General features: G+C 40.9%; 2 protein-coding genes across 5 annotated transcripts in view; one reads left to right on the forward strand and one right to left on the reverse strand.

Annotated features, from left to right (window-relative positions):
• The window catches only part of arhgef9a (Cdc42 guanine nucleotide exchange factor (GEF) 9a), a 54193-nt gene extending 44726 nt beyond the window's left edge, over window positions 1-9467 (forward strand). For all 4 annotated transcript variants that reach the window (XM_074673558.1, XM_074673559.1, XM_074673560.1 and 1 more), the window contains 3 exons: window positions 1010-1253; window positions 3498-3566; window positions 5538-9467. In XM_074673558.1, the coding sequence (XP_074529659.1) occupies window positions 1010-1253; window positions 3498-3566; window positions 5538-5713 (489 nt within the window). In that variant the 3' untranslated portion in view covers window positions 5714-9467. The remainder of the gene's footprint in view (window positions 1-1009; window positions 1254-3497; window positions 3567-5537) is intronic.
• A 1676-nt stretch (window positions 9468-11143) lies between these two features.
• Window positions 11144-14023, reverse strand: LOC141793418 (ankyrin repeat and SOCS box protein 12-like). Its single transcript, XM_074674114.1, has 4 exons — window positions 13983-14023; window positions 13263-13586; window positions 11370-11898; window positions 11144-11289 (listed from the first exon to the last, which is right to left on the reverse strand). The coding sequence occupies exons 2-4, from the start codon at window positions 13545-13547 to the stop codon at window positions 11144-11146; spliced, it is 960 nt and encodes a 319-aa protein (XP_074530215.1). The 5' UTR covers window positions 13548-13586; window positions 13983-14023.
• Window positions 14024-17085: the final 3062 nt, after the last annotated feature.

Here is a 17085-nt window from a genome sequence, read left to right on the forward strand (position 1 = left end):
CTCCTCTTGTTGTTTCCAGTTAGAAAACTTGTCTTAAACTACGAAAATATGTTTTAAAAACAAGATTCGATCTCCATTCATTTCCAAAACAAACACACGCCTTGTTGAGACACGACAGTGTGGGGGAGACTCTGGGCAGAGGCTTCGCTGCAGTCTAATTAAAACAGATCCTCCTCACAGCATCTTTAAGAAACTGAAAACAAGGGTTTGGTGTCTGTAAGCTCTGCTCCAGCGGAAACCCTTTTTGATCAGTCTTCTTTATTTTTTCTTGTATTGATTGTGATTGTGACGATTTGTGGGCTGTGGTAACACAAGGCCTAAGTGTCTACTGCAAAAGAAAAAGTCTTAAAAATGTGGGAACATAGGGCTGACCCCAAAGTTTTTACTTTACAGGTTAGGAAACAAATCACTGTGCAAATAAGGCTTGTCACCACAGTTAGAGCTTCATTGATCTGTGAATTTATTGCTAAGACATTTGAAAATTCTACATGTGAATTAAAACTAAAATTCCTCAAAAAGGAAACCACCTGGATTTTTAAATATTCATATAATATTAATCAATCCCTCTTAAGGAGACTTTTACATGGTGTTACCTGATCATTTGGTAAATCAGTTATCAATTATTTACCACGATCAACAAAAAACTTCAATTAACACTATTCACACACAAGTAGTAATGACAGGGCTGCTGACTGAGTTGCTGTGTTGTGCAGTTGATTGTATTTGTGCCCAGAAAACCTCGTAAGTATACACTTTTTTGTTGAAATAGTGCTTTCTATACTCTGTGGTAGGAAGTGCCAAGCAGATTTGCTGTGAAATATTGCGTTCTGCTGTGTGTGTGGAAGGTGTTTGTATGTTTGGGCAGCAGATGGAAAGGGTTGCATAAGACAGACTCTCAGGATAACAGGGGAGGGATGCTTGTTGACACCTCTGTGGTTCAGCACACACACACACACACACACACACACACACACACACCTTAACAGACATCGTTCCTACTCTTCCGCAGGACCTGATACGCCGGGACATCCTGTACTATAAGGGACGCATCGACATGGATCGCTACGAGGTGCGGGACGCCATAGATGGGCGTGACGATGACTTCAACGTCAGCGTGAAGAATGCATTCAAACTGTGCAACAAAGACAGCGAGGAGATCCACATTTTCTTGGCCAAGAAGCCAGAGGAGAAGATTCGCTGGCTCAGGGCCTTCCACGAGGAGAGGAAGATGGTGCAGGAGGATGAGAAAATTGGTTAGTCACGCACCTCTCTGTTTGGAAAGCACTCGATTCATTGACAACAGCCAACAGAGCTCCTGCAACATGTTGTGCTTGCTGTTTGCTGCGTGGAGACTCTTTTAGCACAAAACATGGAGTCCCTGCTAAGTGTAAATAACACTAGAGGAAAATGTGAGGCTGACTGTCAGGATTTAGCTTTGATTACCAGGGTCATGCTCTGAATGTTGTCAGATAAACATCAGATGACACATTCTTTATAACCTTTTTCAAGAAGCTTTAATGCTTAATTTAGATTTAGGGTTAAATTAGTACTTCAAGTCTTCATGGCTGTTTTCAAGCTAGGAGCAGCATTTTGACATTTTATACACAGTGTGGAGATGTTCAACATATACCCCTCAAATATCAGTGTGAAAACTAGAAAAGCACTCAGAGAGTGCAGACCTCCACCAAGCATTTTTTAATTGTCACCCAGCACTTTGGTCCTACTTTAATGTTATACTCCCTTTCAGCAGACTGTCTGCTACAATTTGGTGTTAGTTGCAGTTTTGTACGATAATTTGTTTCCTGACAGTGTTGAAAATTATGATGACCCAGTACATATTTAATATTCCAGATCTTAGTATCTAGAATATTTCCAGGATCTGGATCGTACTTCTACATCTGTCAGAAATTATGGTGACCTTGTCTTGTATTGTTTTGTAAAGCAACCTGCTTCTCACAATGATAAAGAATCCTTTTAAAAAAGTCCTGGATCCAGACGGTGATCTGGATCAGCTCCAAAATTGAATCACTTCTTCTTTATCTCATTTTGAACATTTCCTGAAAATTTCATCAAGATCTGTTTGTTAGTTTTTGAGTTATGTCGTTCACAGACAAACGAACAAACTCTCCCAAAAACACAACTTCCTACACGGAGGTAACAAGTTAAACAAACTATATTAATTTTTATTTTTAAAAACGTTGCTTTCTGGCCTTATTAACTAAAACCTAATCAATTACATATAAACACGGCTAGTGTTAGCAGCAGGTCAGCTTGCTGTCCTGTCTTACATCTTGTGTCTGGTACAAAATGTTTGGGTCGGCCTTTTTTCTAACCTATAGCTGTATGTTTATGTTTCCACTTGACATGATTATCTTAGCTTCACATTAGAATAATCAAACCATTTTGACATGTGATGTTGTTGTTACATTTTCCCAGTGTTGCATACTGTTTCATTTATTCTCTCTTTAGCTTTTCATTATTGTGATATAAAAACAAGGTGCACTGTGTTGCTTAGCCTTCTAGAGCACCAGCTGCCATTTTCTTGTGCTGAAGGTGAGCAAATCATGTTTTGAGGGATAGCAAATGAAAGTATTGGATGATTTTACTGGCTGATAGCAGATTTTCAGCAGTGTCATAACTGCTGTCAGTTCGGGGGCATCAGTGTAAAAACATTTGAAACAGTGCTGACCATAATCTGAACCAAAATTGTAAAGTTCCAGGAATTTTCAAAGTTGGAAACTTTCCATGGGAATGTGTTGGGTATTAACAGGAGTTAGGAGTAATTTTCAAGGGAATTTGGGTTGAATTCATGTTAAGTGCATTTACCTGGTCATATAGATGTATAAATATTAAACATTTTGGATTGGTAAAGGCAGACTTAATGCAAACATGGCTTGTGAATTATTTTTAAATCACATTATAAATGAGTTATCATGAATTTTTTTCCTATCTAAGTCCAACTGTCATGAATCTCAACAGAAATATTTGTTGTAGCTAGCCTCTGAAAATTTCATACATTTTCATAAGCATTTAGTAGTTTAACGTAAATGTGTCCATGACTTAAAGTTAATACCATCAAATATATTTACCTCTGTACTGTCCTCAGAACTTACTCTGACACGACTTCTGGACTCCAAATCCAGAGATGTGGCCTCAGTGGAAATGCTGTAAAATAGTGAAGCAGTGATTGATGATGATCAAATGTGCTTGAAATTGTTTACACATCTGATTCACTGTACACAGCAGAATTTGCATCCAATCATGTTGTTTTAACCAAGATCATTTTTGAAAACCTCATTCAGGTTGATAACAAGAAAACAACTGAAAATTTGCCAGATAGTTCTGGAAAAAAATATTTAATGTTGACAGCAACAAAACCCTGATTTTTTTGATAATCTTGATCTAGAATTCTCATGAAAACTTAACTATGATTTCCAGAAATTTTCCACCCTTTTGCAACCCTAATGATTTTAAATTGTTGTTTGTTGTGTTGTTAGGTTTTGAGATCTCTGAGTACCAGAAGCGACAGGCGGCCATGACAGTGAGAAAGGTTACCAAACAGAAAGGTGAGGCAACAAGAAGATATCAGGTGATTTTCCTTTTCTTTTTCTTGCTGGTGTGCTCTGTCTTCTCATCGCTGTTTACTCTTCCTTTAACCTGCTCTCTTTTTGTTACTTTCTACGCCTTTTTTTAAACATGCTTCTTTGTTTACAAATGGACTAAGACTATCTGTGTACTTCGTAAGCCAGAAAAGTCAAGTGGATTCATGTTGTCACGCTATTTACGTCACTATTTTCACTTTGAGTTAACTGTCTGTTAGTCCGCAAATGAGCTTGACATGAGGATGAGTTTTAAGGCAGCTGTTAAGCATCAATGAAAAGACAGAGGGCTGTTTGCATGAAGTATTGAGTTTAAAGGGGGGTACCAGCGTTCTTGACATGTGGGTCCTTTGTCACGCTTGTTTTTAGGAAACCGTATTACCTCAGACACCTATATTCAATTTTTCCTTATTGAGTTAGCATGATTGTTAGCTTATGTTACTGACACAAAACCACAGTTCTTTGTTATGATACACTTCTGATTAAAGATGAGTCAGCTTTAATTTTGTGATCCAGCGCAACATATGAAGTCATAAGAAACATCAGGGTCATCACCCAAAATGATTTAGTGAAAGATGTGTCATAATCACTCCAACAGCAATGACCCCAGCCCCAGGAAAACATGTCCAGTGAGTTAGACAAGAGTTTTCCTCCTGACTAAGCATCCGTCAGAGGACCCACACGCCGAAACTGCTGGCGTCACCCTTTAAGATTAGCTGTGTTAGTGCCAGGCTAGATGTTTGTACATTTACCATTACTGATGTTCTCGCTATTGCCAGTTTCACTATAAGCATGACCATCCATTAAAGTAATAATTAACCAATGTCCACTGCTGGAATGTTCTCTCTGACGTTAGGTTCCCTGTAGATGTCTGTCAGAAGTATATGTTGTGTGTTTCTAAGTGCTGTATGTGTACATGGCTGGCACAAGGTGAAGTACTCTCTTGAATTTCAGATTCATTTATAGATTTCATCTTGAGAAAGAGGGCCATGTTGTATGGACATGGTTTGAGAATGATAAAGGTATATGCATTAGAGTTCTCCTTAGAGCTAGCACAATAAGATGCCATGGCAACTGCTAAGCAGCATTGGGAGGTGTTGTGATTAACATTGGAGCATGCAGTCACTCTCCAATCTGTTTACAAGCATTATCTTGTCCATCCAAGATAAACAGGCCCCACTAACACAAACAGATCAAACCCTTCTAACTGCAAAAACAGTGTTTGGCTAACTACTCCTAACAAAAGACACTGTTTCTCATCTTTTTACGTTCTGTTCTGAGATGCCATGGCAGCTTTTGAATATTTCATCTCCAAATATTGATTGTATCCAATTTTTTAACTGCACTAGCTTAGTTGTGATGCTTGTAGACTGTAGCTTAATGACATTGTAGACTGTAGTTTAAATGCATATTAACAGCTTTTTGTTGGCTATATTTTTGCCACTCTTGTGTTCTCAAGTGTTCAAGGGTGCAATTCAAACAAACTCGCTGTCTACAAACATGAAAGAACAACGTCCCTCGTCCAAATGCCTGGTTTCATCCTCGTATCAGATATAATCTGTTGGTTCTCTTGTTTGCCTGCCACAGAGTTTGATTGAATTGCACCTGAAGTCTCCCTTGTGTCATTGCTAGAGCTGAATTACACTCTTCTCTCAATTCAGCCGTCATCATATGATCATACTGTATCATATCGCAGGTTTAATATGCAGGAATGTTGACAGTGACAGCTCATTTTGTACGTCTGTGTGCCTGTTTTTTTTGGAAGCATGACTTGATGTTGTGTTGTTGTGTCCAATCAGATCCATTACTGACGATGTTTCCTGTTTGCTATCCACTTCCTTTCTTCTTCTCTTTCGCTTTTGCGCCCTGAAACGCCTCCTTGTCCCCCCAACCCCACCCCACACCTGCTTCTTGCTCTATTTGCACCTGCCTTCTTAGGTGTAAACAGGTGCACGCCCCCCTCATACCCGCCCCCCCAGGACCCCCTCAGTGCGGGGCAGTATGAGGTAACGGAGGACATGGCACAAGGAGAGGTTTTTGAATTCAGTCAGTCCAAAAGAGGCCAGGCTCCTTTCTGGCAGAATTTTAGTAGATTAGCTCCATTTAAGAAATAGAGATTCACAGACTCTTCTGAAGGACCAGCTATTTTTCTTAGAAGCACTAAACACTGGATGATCATGTCCCATGATGAAGAAAAAAACGAAACACACACATACACAAGAGACTTCAAAGGACCAATGTTAATACAGAGTGGAAGCAGCAAGAGGAGTGAACACTTGAAAAATTGCGAAAAAATAAAACTTTACACTTCATATATGTTAGTAACGTTCTTAGTCATCATGCTTCTCCAGCTGAGTCGACTGTCATGAACTCTTTCCCTCGGATTCTGCATATTCACACCATCTGAATGTCCTGGAGTTATTGAGATTGTTATATTATTTCATTTTTAATCCGTTATCCGTAAACAAACACAAGGCCAAGCCAGGGCACCCGTAGTATGATTGTTTTCCAGAAGCTGGGATCTTGCTGTGCTGCTATGTGAGATTGCTCGCTGCATTCTTCTGAATGTGTGATCAAATACTGACGGGCCTCGGCTTCCAGCTGCGGCGTCTGAAGGACCTGCGAAGCTCGACTGTCAGCATCTTCTCTGAGTTAGATCCATCCTGCCACCGATCACAGACTGCTCAGGCAATCTCCGCTCCACTGATGTCTGCGTCTGGATCTCACTCTCTCAACGCTTCACACTCCTCTCTCGAGCTGTTTGCATATAGTAGCCCTCTCTCCAGCGAGTGTGACGTTCACAGAGTTTCCATCTCTCTCTGCATTCCTCTCCTGTCCTCTCTCTGCCCACCTGCTCAGCCTCCGTGAGTCAGTGACTCTTGCAGGATGAGCTTCATTCTTTTGGAAACCTGCCATTGGCCATGATATGACGGGTCAGGGAACAAATCAATATTTGGAACATCAATAGAATATTTACATCCTTTCACCAACCACTTTTGACAGGGTATTCATCACCAATCACACCTGGGGGCTGTTGGGTTGAGTTTGACGGAGAGCAAGCCTTTCAGATGAAACAGCTGGGAGCAGGAGATAGGCAGGCCGCGGCCCGCCTGCCTTGTGTCAGAGCCCCTCCCCACTCTCCCCAGAGACCACCCCTGTAGCACTGTGCTGGCAGCTCACTGGGTGTTTGGAAAGAGCACAGCCTACCTCCAGAAAGAGCTAAAAGCGAAGCTGATGAATTGGCCAAGGTGTAAAATACTATCTCTTTCTCACGTCAGCTGTAAAAAAAAAAAAAAAAAAAAAAAAAAAGACTTAATTTTTTTGTATTGCTCACATTGTATAAAGCACATATTCCGTCAGAGGTGTACTTTTCTTGCACTTGATTTCGGAGGGATCCAAACATTCAATGCCACCTGTGAGAAATTAGAAAGAACCAGCACAAGGGGAAGTGGTCGGGAAAAGAAACGCGGCAGGTATTATAAATGAAGAGGACAAGCCTATTAGCTGGTCGTGAGCCAGAAGTGGAAGAAAGAAAGAACAGTGCAGAAGTGTGAGCCAATACCACAGGGAGGCAGAAAGGTGAATTTAATCTGTAGCATGCAGGTGTCCTCTGACAGATTCATGCGTCTCTGAAGACTGCAGCTTCAAATCTTGGCACCCCTCCCCGTCACGTTGTTGTCCAGATCTGATCCGATGTTCTGGCGTTTAGCTCGGCACTGTTCAGTAATTTGTGAAAGGACTTAGGCCTGGTCAGATTGATTTGTTTCATCACCGCCGTCCCCAAAGCTGCTGTGAGCAAGATCCAGTGCTACTTCAAGAGAGGGGTTAGAAAAGCGGAGAAAGAACCAATTTCAAACCACATCATGAAGGTGTTTTTGTTTCTACAGTTGGAATGTAAGTGACACATCTCGGTTTGTGATCATATTTTGACCTCAGACACAGATAATTACATTTTGTGTTAAATTATATCACCTGATGGACAGTGCATATACAGTATGACAACTTGTGCAATGTGATATATCATTATATATCTTCACTATTCACTACAACGTGATATGAAAGACTTATATATCGTTCTATGTCATTTGTTTGCCTTCTTATAGGCCTTATAACCTATTGGAAAAAAAGACCTTAGACTTGCTTTGTATGTTGTGTAATTTATGTTTTGTTTCAGTAAAGAAAGTTGAGAAATGGGTGAGTTGGCTGCTGGTGTCTGAAGAGATGGCTCCCAGTGAGATTGTTTTGGAAGATAACTTCCTGGTCTGGCACAGCAAAAAGAAATGGTTCCCAGGCCAAGATAACCTCAGGTCCCGTGCTACACCCGCCCACCCCCATTCCCTCAGCCCCATGAGTCCCTTACTCTACCACCAACCAACAGACACAAGCATGCAGGCAAAACACAAACACACACAAACACATGCACAGACACATAATCATACGCACTTGCTGGCCCGTTCTGCTGCGGAGAAGAGAGATGCTATCTAACAGTGCCTTCCAGCATTCCACTAGTGATTATCTATTCAGTTTCACAGGCAGATTTGAATTAGTCATGTATTTTCCCTTCAGTGTGGGACTTGCATCTCTTTCTTTCTTTCTTTCTCTCTCTGTGTCTCACACACACTGGGAATCCCTCGTTCCCCAGTGCACGAGATCCACTCGGACACAAGCTCAGAGGTCAGGCCTCTATTCCATACAAGTAGATGGAAGACTTTGCTGTCTGACTCACTTGAACACACCTTATGATCATACCCATTACACTCACATAGCCGTAACTTTATTGCACAAAAGAAGTTGATTCTAATTTTAATGTTTAGACTCTTAGATTTCCTTTATGATCTATCTAACGTGCTGAGAGTTTAATTATAGAAAGCAGATTTCATTAGTCGAGTTAGGTTTCACATTTCAAAGTATATTATTACCAGTGAATTAAAAGAAGAATCATCTATTTTATCTTTATCAGCTACACACTGTAAATAATGTAAAAAGGACAGATCATATATTTGGATATTGGTATTTTGCGTTGGAGACGAATGTTGTTCCAGTTCTAGCGTGCGGTAGACCTCAGTACCAGGTAAATGCATGCTTGTGGCATCCAATATTTTGCATGAGACTTTAGACAACTCTTAACAGATTGTTTAGTTTCATTTAACTTCCAATGGGGATTATTTTTATTTTGTCACCACACGGAACCATTCATTTGTGAACCCATGCCATCTCACTAAGGGGAGTTCTTTTCTCTGTCCACCTGTCTCCTGCTCACTGCTCATCACAGGTTGTAGCTTCTGTTTTTATTTGTAGTCGAGTCAGAGGGGAACATCTCCCCTCACGCTGTATTAAAGACTGAACTGTTGATAGGTGAAATAAAAGGCACTGATGCTCTCTTTTGCCCACATATGATGAGAATTCAAAGTGTAACATTATTTCAAATGTTTTCATTGTTTTATTTTGACTCCAAATTTTGCTGTTGTGGTCAAAACTGCTGGTTATTATTTGAAGAAAAAGACCAAAAAAAAAGAAAAAAAAAACATTGAGGCAAAAACGGGTACCATTTTTCTACGACAACGGTGAACCAAATAGGAGTCAGCACTGATCATGGGTGTTCGTGTATAGATTTGTAGCCAAGCAGAAGAGCTGAATAAATGCAGAACCTCTCGGGAGGAGCTAAAAATAAGCATAATCCTGAAGACGCACACACACACACACTCTCACACACACACACAGTACTTCATTTTAATTCATATCACGCTCTTCTTTCTACTTAGGAAATGATTCTTTGAAGTACAATAACTTGACAGTAGATATTAATTCCTCACTTGTATTTATTGAATGCAGTATTAAGTAATTCCATTTTGGCCACATTGTTCAAAAGATGTAAATATTGCTTTTATTTTCTTATATAATTCTCTTTCTGACCTTGTCCTGAGAGCTGAGAGGACAACTTTTTTCCGTCTCTCTTTCCAGTCATAAAACCGAGACAGCCAAGCTAGCAGAGCGTCACTCAGATGCATCAGAGGTTGCTCAGCTTTACGTAATTCCTCTGAGTACAGGGTGTACATGAGCCACTGAGCGCGTTCACTCACATTTAGCATAGCAGCATCTTCAGTAGGAGCCCCTTGCAGTTGGTTAAGCAGTCCCGTGTTGTTGCAGAAAAGTCAGGGTACAGCAGAGTCTTCAATGAGCCATATACTGATGTGGTGTTCAATGACAACAAGGGTAACAGAAGATCAACATCCCAATTTTTGAAATCGATTCATTGTAAATTACCATCTACTTTGAGGTCTGGATTTTTGCCTTTCACAGAAAAATTTATTCACAGTATTCATATCCTTTGTCACCATATGCAAACATTTGTCATTTTCTTTCTTGCTGGCCTTTGAGTTTGATTATTTGTTGTAGAAATGAAAAACCTGAAAAATAATGCCTATTCAATCCAGAAACTGTGAATGGGAGAGTGGAGATGTCAACTGTATGTACATTATATGTTTTGATGTAATCAGAAGCACTGGGAATATGTTGTACTTTGCTGTAAAAAAAAAACAAATCCATATCTGATATAGCTGTACTTTTGTTGAAAATAAAACCTCTACAGAACTGCAGGCCAAGGCGTTGATGCATGAGTGGGAGCATTGTGCTGGGTTTCCTGTCGTGTGACATCATTTCCTGTTTGTAGGTCCCATTCTCCACAGTGGAGGCACTGGGTGTGCTGCATCCTAAGAGGGAGGATTTAAAGGCATAACATGGTAACATGGAGAGTGGGCGTTAGCAAGACACACATGCTGTTTCTAAAAAACTTCAAACTGTACATTTAATCACAATAAGAAATACTTCATAGAACAAGAACATTAAATATTTGATTTGTCTCCAGAGATAATTGTTAATAAATAGGTTTTTCGACATGTAGACGAATCACTCTGCTTTTATGTTTGGAAGTCCACAGATGTGTGCCTGTTTTTCTGCTTAGATTGAAGACAGTCTTCCACACAGCACTGTGTGTGCAAGTGTGTGTGTGTGTGTGTGTGTGTGTGTGTGTGTGTGTGTGTGTGTGTGTGTGTCCCTCCAGTATCTGAACATGTGATAAAGTTACGTGTTTATTTGTCTGTGTTTTGTTACCTGTGAAACAGCCAGAAGTGATGCCAGAGTTATTAACAGATTATCAAACTCCCACATTATAAGTTCTAAACCCGCAGGAGTGATCTGCAGTAGTACTGTGGTCTCTAGTGGCCAAATGTGGTGTTACAACTTCCCAAGAACATGGCAGAGTTTTTCCAACATGGAGCCCTTCAGAAAAACAATCTGCACCAGGACACTTTGAGAGATAAGATAGCTGTTTAAAGCTCTAAGCACCTTAAATAAATATACAGAAAAATCAAAAACTTCAAGCTTCATGTATGAATCATAAAAATAAGGATTTACAGTGCTGCCATGGTAGAGTGACCTCTAAAGGAGCAGACAACAGATGTCTTTAAGCTCTCAGTGTAGAGCATTGAGGTATAATTTAAAAAAAAAAGGACTGGCCATATTTTCTGATGATAACATTGATAATTTTACACAAGTTCAGAGGTGATGTGCTTCAGATAGTTCTTCAGGATCAGAGGAATGTCCAAACTGTCAATAGCAAGCTCCTTATTTGTGAAGGGGATGTTGTTTCGTATAGCCAGACGAGTCTGCGACATCAGTGTTTTAGGACAAACTGTAACAGAGACAAGAAAAAAGTGAGTAAAGGAGATTTTTTTGATCATGTGTATCATAAAACTGTGGTCATTGTCTCACCTCTTTCTTTGAGAAGCAGAGCCAGAGCTTCATTCTGCTTTGTAGTCTTGTCAATGATCAGTGTGGGCAGATACACATCCGCCCCAAAGTCTATGAGCAGCTGAATGTACTCCACCCCACAGCCGTACCGCAGACACACCTCCAGAACCGTCTTTGGCTGCTTTATCCGGGCCAGCATCTTCTCATCAGTGCAGTTGTAGTTAGGGTTGGCCCCATGGAGCAGGAGCAGCTTAAAACAGCCCAGGTGTCCATAAACTGCTGAGATGTAAAGAGGCCCTCTGCAGGCTGTAGCATTAGAGGCCCACTCAGGGACCTTAGGTCTGACGTCCACCTCGGCTCCAAACTGCAGCAGCTCCCTGAGAATGTCCAGGTCTCCCTCCCGGGCTGCAGTCAGCACCGGGGAGCAGTTGTTGTACTGGCTGCCATTAGGATCGGCCCCGGCCTTCAGCAGGGCGACCACACAGTCAAAATGTTTCCCACTGACAGCTGTGAACAGAGGAGTCTGGGCCTTCACATCCAGGCTGTCGATCTGGAAGCAGAAAACCAACACGATGGAACAAGAGGAAACACATTCCTGTCTTGAGGCACTGTGTAGCAACAGAGCTGAAATCTAGAGTTTTTTATTATCAGTAAACACAACACTGACAGATACCCACGTGTCATATTTGAGCGATGAAGATTAATAATAAGCCTGCTGTTGATCATTTTCCTGAATCATGCCTTAAACTCACTTTAGGTCTTCATTGAATCATCTTGAAAAATGTCAGGCTGCCTGCCAGCTGAAGCAGAAACAAGTCAGGAAGTGTACTGTTGTTTTAGTTGAGCACGTGTTGAGAGATGAGAAAAATTTGGCGGGTGGCAACAAAGAAGGAAAGACAGAAATAAAAAAAGAAGGACGAAAAGGAAAGAAAGATGCTTGAAGTTTCAGATGTACTGAGGAGTAATCCAAAGTCAAGGGGTCACTCTCAGTCACTTAATCCACTAACCATGTAAAGATGCTCATTTCAATAGTGTCTATACCCTTATTTAGGTATAAATGTTTTCAAATTCTCATTTTTATTTCAAATCAAAAAATGAAGATTTGCAGGTCAAACATTGTGATTACATTCTGCATATTGTGGGGCAATTATCAAAAACATACGGAGCAAATAAGTGCATAGTGTATGAATACAGAGGAAGGCAAAGATTTACCTGTGTGTGTGTGTGTGTGTGTGTGTGTGTGTGTGTGTGTGTGTGTGTGTGTGTGTGTGTGTGTGTGTGTGTGTGTGTGTGTGTGTGTGTGTGTGTGTGTGTGGGAAGGGCCTGCAACATTTTATTTATTTATAATTTCTCAATATTTATTCCCCATCTGCAGGTTATTTTCACATTCTCTGGTTAAAAAAAAAAGAAAAAGAAAAAGAAAGATTAAAAACCTGTCTTGACTGTGAAAATAAAATGCATTATAATGTATGCTCTAGGATTTTTTTAAGTTGAAAAGTGGTAACTTATGATTTATGGTGTTGGGATGGTTATGTTCCAAGTTAATCTCCTTTTCTTTATTTTTATCTTTAAATCTCTTTAACTTCAGACATACCATCCTCAGTTCCCTGTTTATGTCAAATATATTAAATAGACAAGTTTGTGTTACATCACATTTCACTCTCACTTCCTGTACCTCCTGCACAGACACTGTTTCTCTGATTTAAAAAAAAAAAAAAAACTTTGAGCTAAAATCTTAATAATTAAAGTATATCATGATCTCTCAGGCTGAGTACAGTGTTAAAGGATGAAATAGAAAACTTGAACTGTACCCACCAGCAGCTTTAATGTCCCCCCTTTGCACCAGACTGTAAAGATCAATCTCACCATCCTTATCTGACATCTATACATCAAAAAGCTCCCTCTGTATCTCACCTCTGCACCATGCTCCAACAACAGCTCCAAGCACCTTAGGTGTCCCAGAGCTGCAGCAGTGCGTAGGGGGGTTACTGGGACCCCCCACCCGCTTCGAGCATTGATAGACCTCCTGTAAGTCTCCTGAGACAGCAGCTCTGCCAGCAGAGTCACATCATCACTGCTCACAGCGTTGTTCAAAGCCTGGCACTGTTCATTGTCCTCATCCTCCTCCTTAGGCTGCAGCAGGGAGAAGATCTTTGAAATGTCCATCAAACTCATGTTGACAGCTTGGCCCAGAACCATAATGTTACCCCGGGCTGGTGCAAGTCAAAGTAATTCCATCTGCAAAGGCCAAAAAAGCAGACAACACTGATAATACAGCCAACCCATCCCTGACACGCTCTTGGCATTTCCCTTTGTCTTTGTCAGGCATGATGCTTAGATCAACAGAACATAAAACCATGAATGAAACACTTTACCATGACCACACAGTGTTACCATATGACGATACAGCTTGTTTACGTTCTACAGCTGACATATGCGACACAAATCCTGACAACACATTCAGAGTAAATACAACACATATGGCTTCAAAGACCAACACATGGACAGTTTTTACTCAGAGGGATTGAAAAAGCTCAAACATTAGTGGTTCGCCGAATTTAGTAACACAAACAGAATCAAAGTGATTTTAAAAAAAAAACAGCCAACTGGAGTTAACTGCACCAAGACACTCACCTCCTCTAATCCCTCACTGAAGTTTAATCCACAAACATGAGAAGAGATCAGTTTCAGAAGTCCATAATGAAGGAAAGAAGAAAAGAAAAGTCGTCCAAGAAGTGTGTGTGATGCTTCCACAGTTGAGAAAGTGAAGTATGGTTTGGGTGTGTATGTGGAGCTGACTGTGTGTGTATGTGTGTTGATAGGCAGAGGGGCAAGGGCTTCTTTCTGGGGGGTAGGGGGCTAATTTTAGGCCACAGATGGGCCAGGCAAACTTCCATTCTTGGAGAGTCCAGGCACAGGTTTATAATTAGAAAGGTGATACAAGTGTGACACTCAGGCGCTGATTGGTGTGTGTGACTGTCTTTCCCCGTGTCAGGAACAAAAACAAACATGAAATGGAGACGTCTGTGTCTCACTGCATCTTAAAGTTCCTCCAAGTAATAGACATACAGCGGTCCACATAACAGAGCTAATAAAATCAAAGAGGTTTGCTGGTTGTCCCTGTTCTGACCCTGTTTCCCTGATTTACTCTGAGGCCGCCATTTTGGAGTCAGCTGTGTCACCGTCAGAAGCTTTAGAGGAGCTGCCAGTCAGCTGTTCCTCTGCCATTCCCTCTAATGTCTTTACTGTCCCAGGTTTGGAAGGCAGGCTGCGACACACACACATTCTCTCAGCAGATGGCACAAGAGACCAGATTCCTGGCATTGTACAAATACACCGGGAAACTATTTATTTATTTCAGAACACAGGCATGGAGCAATTAATACAGGTAACAAGTACTGCAAGCTCCTTACCCAGGGAAAGCAACAAAATAGCATCTTAGCCACTGCAATTAAATATGGGTAAATACTGTGTTGTCAATGCAATTAAGATAATCCTTTATTTGTCCTATAATGGAAAAATTTAAAGTATAACAACAAAAACAACACAGTGAGACTATAAAATAGAAAATATATATCAGCGTAACCTGTGTAAAATATGTCAAATATGTACAGTGGAATTAAGTGTGTAGTATTTAGCAATGGAATCACACATGTTTTTGTGTTTTCTAAATGGCAGCTGTAAATGTATCAGACGGAGGAAGAAGAGAAGTGGTTTTTAATGTGTCCAAAAGAATTTGTATCAATCATAAGTTTTCATAGCAAAGATTTAACGAACGGAGAATCATACTTATCATGCAACACAGGATCTCCCTGTCCTCAAAGACCACTATCACACGAGGAACTTTGCCAACTGAGTGAGCAGGAAATAAATCCAATCTAGCATCAGATATCACTAAACATTACACATATATACCTTTGACTTATGATTGACTATTGACATAACAAAGGGAAAAATAAATAAATGAAAATAAATATAAAACAACAACAACAGAGAACTAAGATGGTGTATAGACATAGCACATATTAGGGAGGAGTGATTATAAGTGATTATAAAGAAATTCTGGGGTCATTATAAAATAAATGGTTACATTGTGCAATATTTGGATTATTGATTGTACGTTAAAACAGGCTTCTGACGGAAAAAAAATCAATTCAACATATAACAGTACAAATAATAAATAAACAAAAACATTCATAAAAAGGCAACTTTTAATTGCGCATGTCAACTCTCTCATTTTATAAAAATCTTTTTTGTTTGGTAATTGTTTTGTAGTAAGCTCTTGTTTCAAGAATAGGTTTTTCACTTTGCAGCGTAGGTACTGGACTTGTAAAACGCAAAATAAAACGTGTCAAATAAAGTCATGTTGGATGTCCAGTTGCTTGCCCTGCCTTCGTCCACCGCTAGATGGCGGTACCAATCAGCAGATGTCAGGAAGTGCAACAGTAGGTGACACAGAAAGAAGAGGGCGTGTAACCAGTATGGTAACCAGTCATGTTGGAAAGCCATTTTTGACAAAGCCCTCTATTTATAGCTTCGAATACTTTTGAACTGGTCAGAAAACATTTAGTTACACCTAAGTGCAGGGTTGTTGTCCTCCACGGAAAAACCGGAAGGAGACCGCTGCACCATTAACCATGTTGCGTCACGTATAAAACGTTGCCTACGATTTTTTTTGTTTCAGTTACTGTTAACCAAAATATTTTCCTGTGGTGTTGTTGCCAAATTCTAACAAAATGGAGGAGGAGGAAGCTGCTAGAGAGCTCTGTAGAAAACTGATATGTGTCGTCCGGAGTAAACAGCAGCACCTTGTCTCCTCTTCAGAGGAGAGGCGAGCCAGAGTGAGACAGAAGAGTGACTGTAAGAGACAGGAGGTCAAAGCCGGGGACCAGCTCAGACACAGGGATCATCGGGAGTGTAACCCCTCTCCCCCTCCACTCGGTTCCGCACGAGAGACCGGCCAGCCCTCCACCAGCCTCACGTGTCAGGGCTCCACAGACCGGCCCGTCCCACTTCAAATAATTTCAAACCTTCGGCTAAAAACTTTGACTGAGGAAATGAGGCGGGTCAGCAGACACTCTTATGTGACTCATTTGAACCATGTGGTTGTCATTATGATGTAAAACGCTGTATTTCTCCACTCACACGTGTTTTATCTTTTGTAGAAGGCTACAGAGGTGGAGCTCCATGATCCCGCTGTCTGCAGCGTGTGTGAGCAGGAACAGGCTTCTCTGGCCTTGAGAAGTTTTATCTCCAGAAAGAAGACACAACTGCAGTTCCAGAGACTGATGGGAAGACTAAACACTATTGAGCTCCGGAAAAAGTGGCTTTAAGGACAGGGGAGCACCGCATCGACCATACACACGTCATATGTCTTTAATGGACAACATATGTTTGATTGACAGTAGACCCCACTGTTCGTATACAGCTCTGCTAGAGGAGTGTGCAGGAGAGGGGAGTCTGTGCAGTCTCCCAAAGCCCTTCGATGCCCCTCACTGGTTTTGGGAGGAACTACTTGGTGTAGATATGCAGGTCACAGCAACCTGAGGTTGCCTTAGCAACGACTAAGGAACGTGGAGTTGCCCTGGCAACAGATGAAATGAGGGGTTACCCTGACAAAAACGCTACAGGAACTCATTTAGCAAGCCCTCGCTGTCCTTTTTCAGACAGATAGCTGCAGACATGACGGGCACAGTATTAACACAACGAAAGGGAAAATGTTGTGGGGAAGTCGAAC

This window comes from Halichoeres trimaculatus, unplaced genomic scaffold (assembly GCF_033239565.1).
Source record: "Halichoeres trimaculatus isolate MK-OKI-2021-1 unplaced genomic scaffold, fHalTri1.1 fHalTri1_scaffold_7, whole genome shotgun sequence".
Lineage (NCBI taxonomy): Eukaryota > Metazoa > Chordata > Actinopteri > Labriformes > Labridae > Halichoeres > Halichoeres trimaculatus.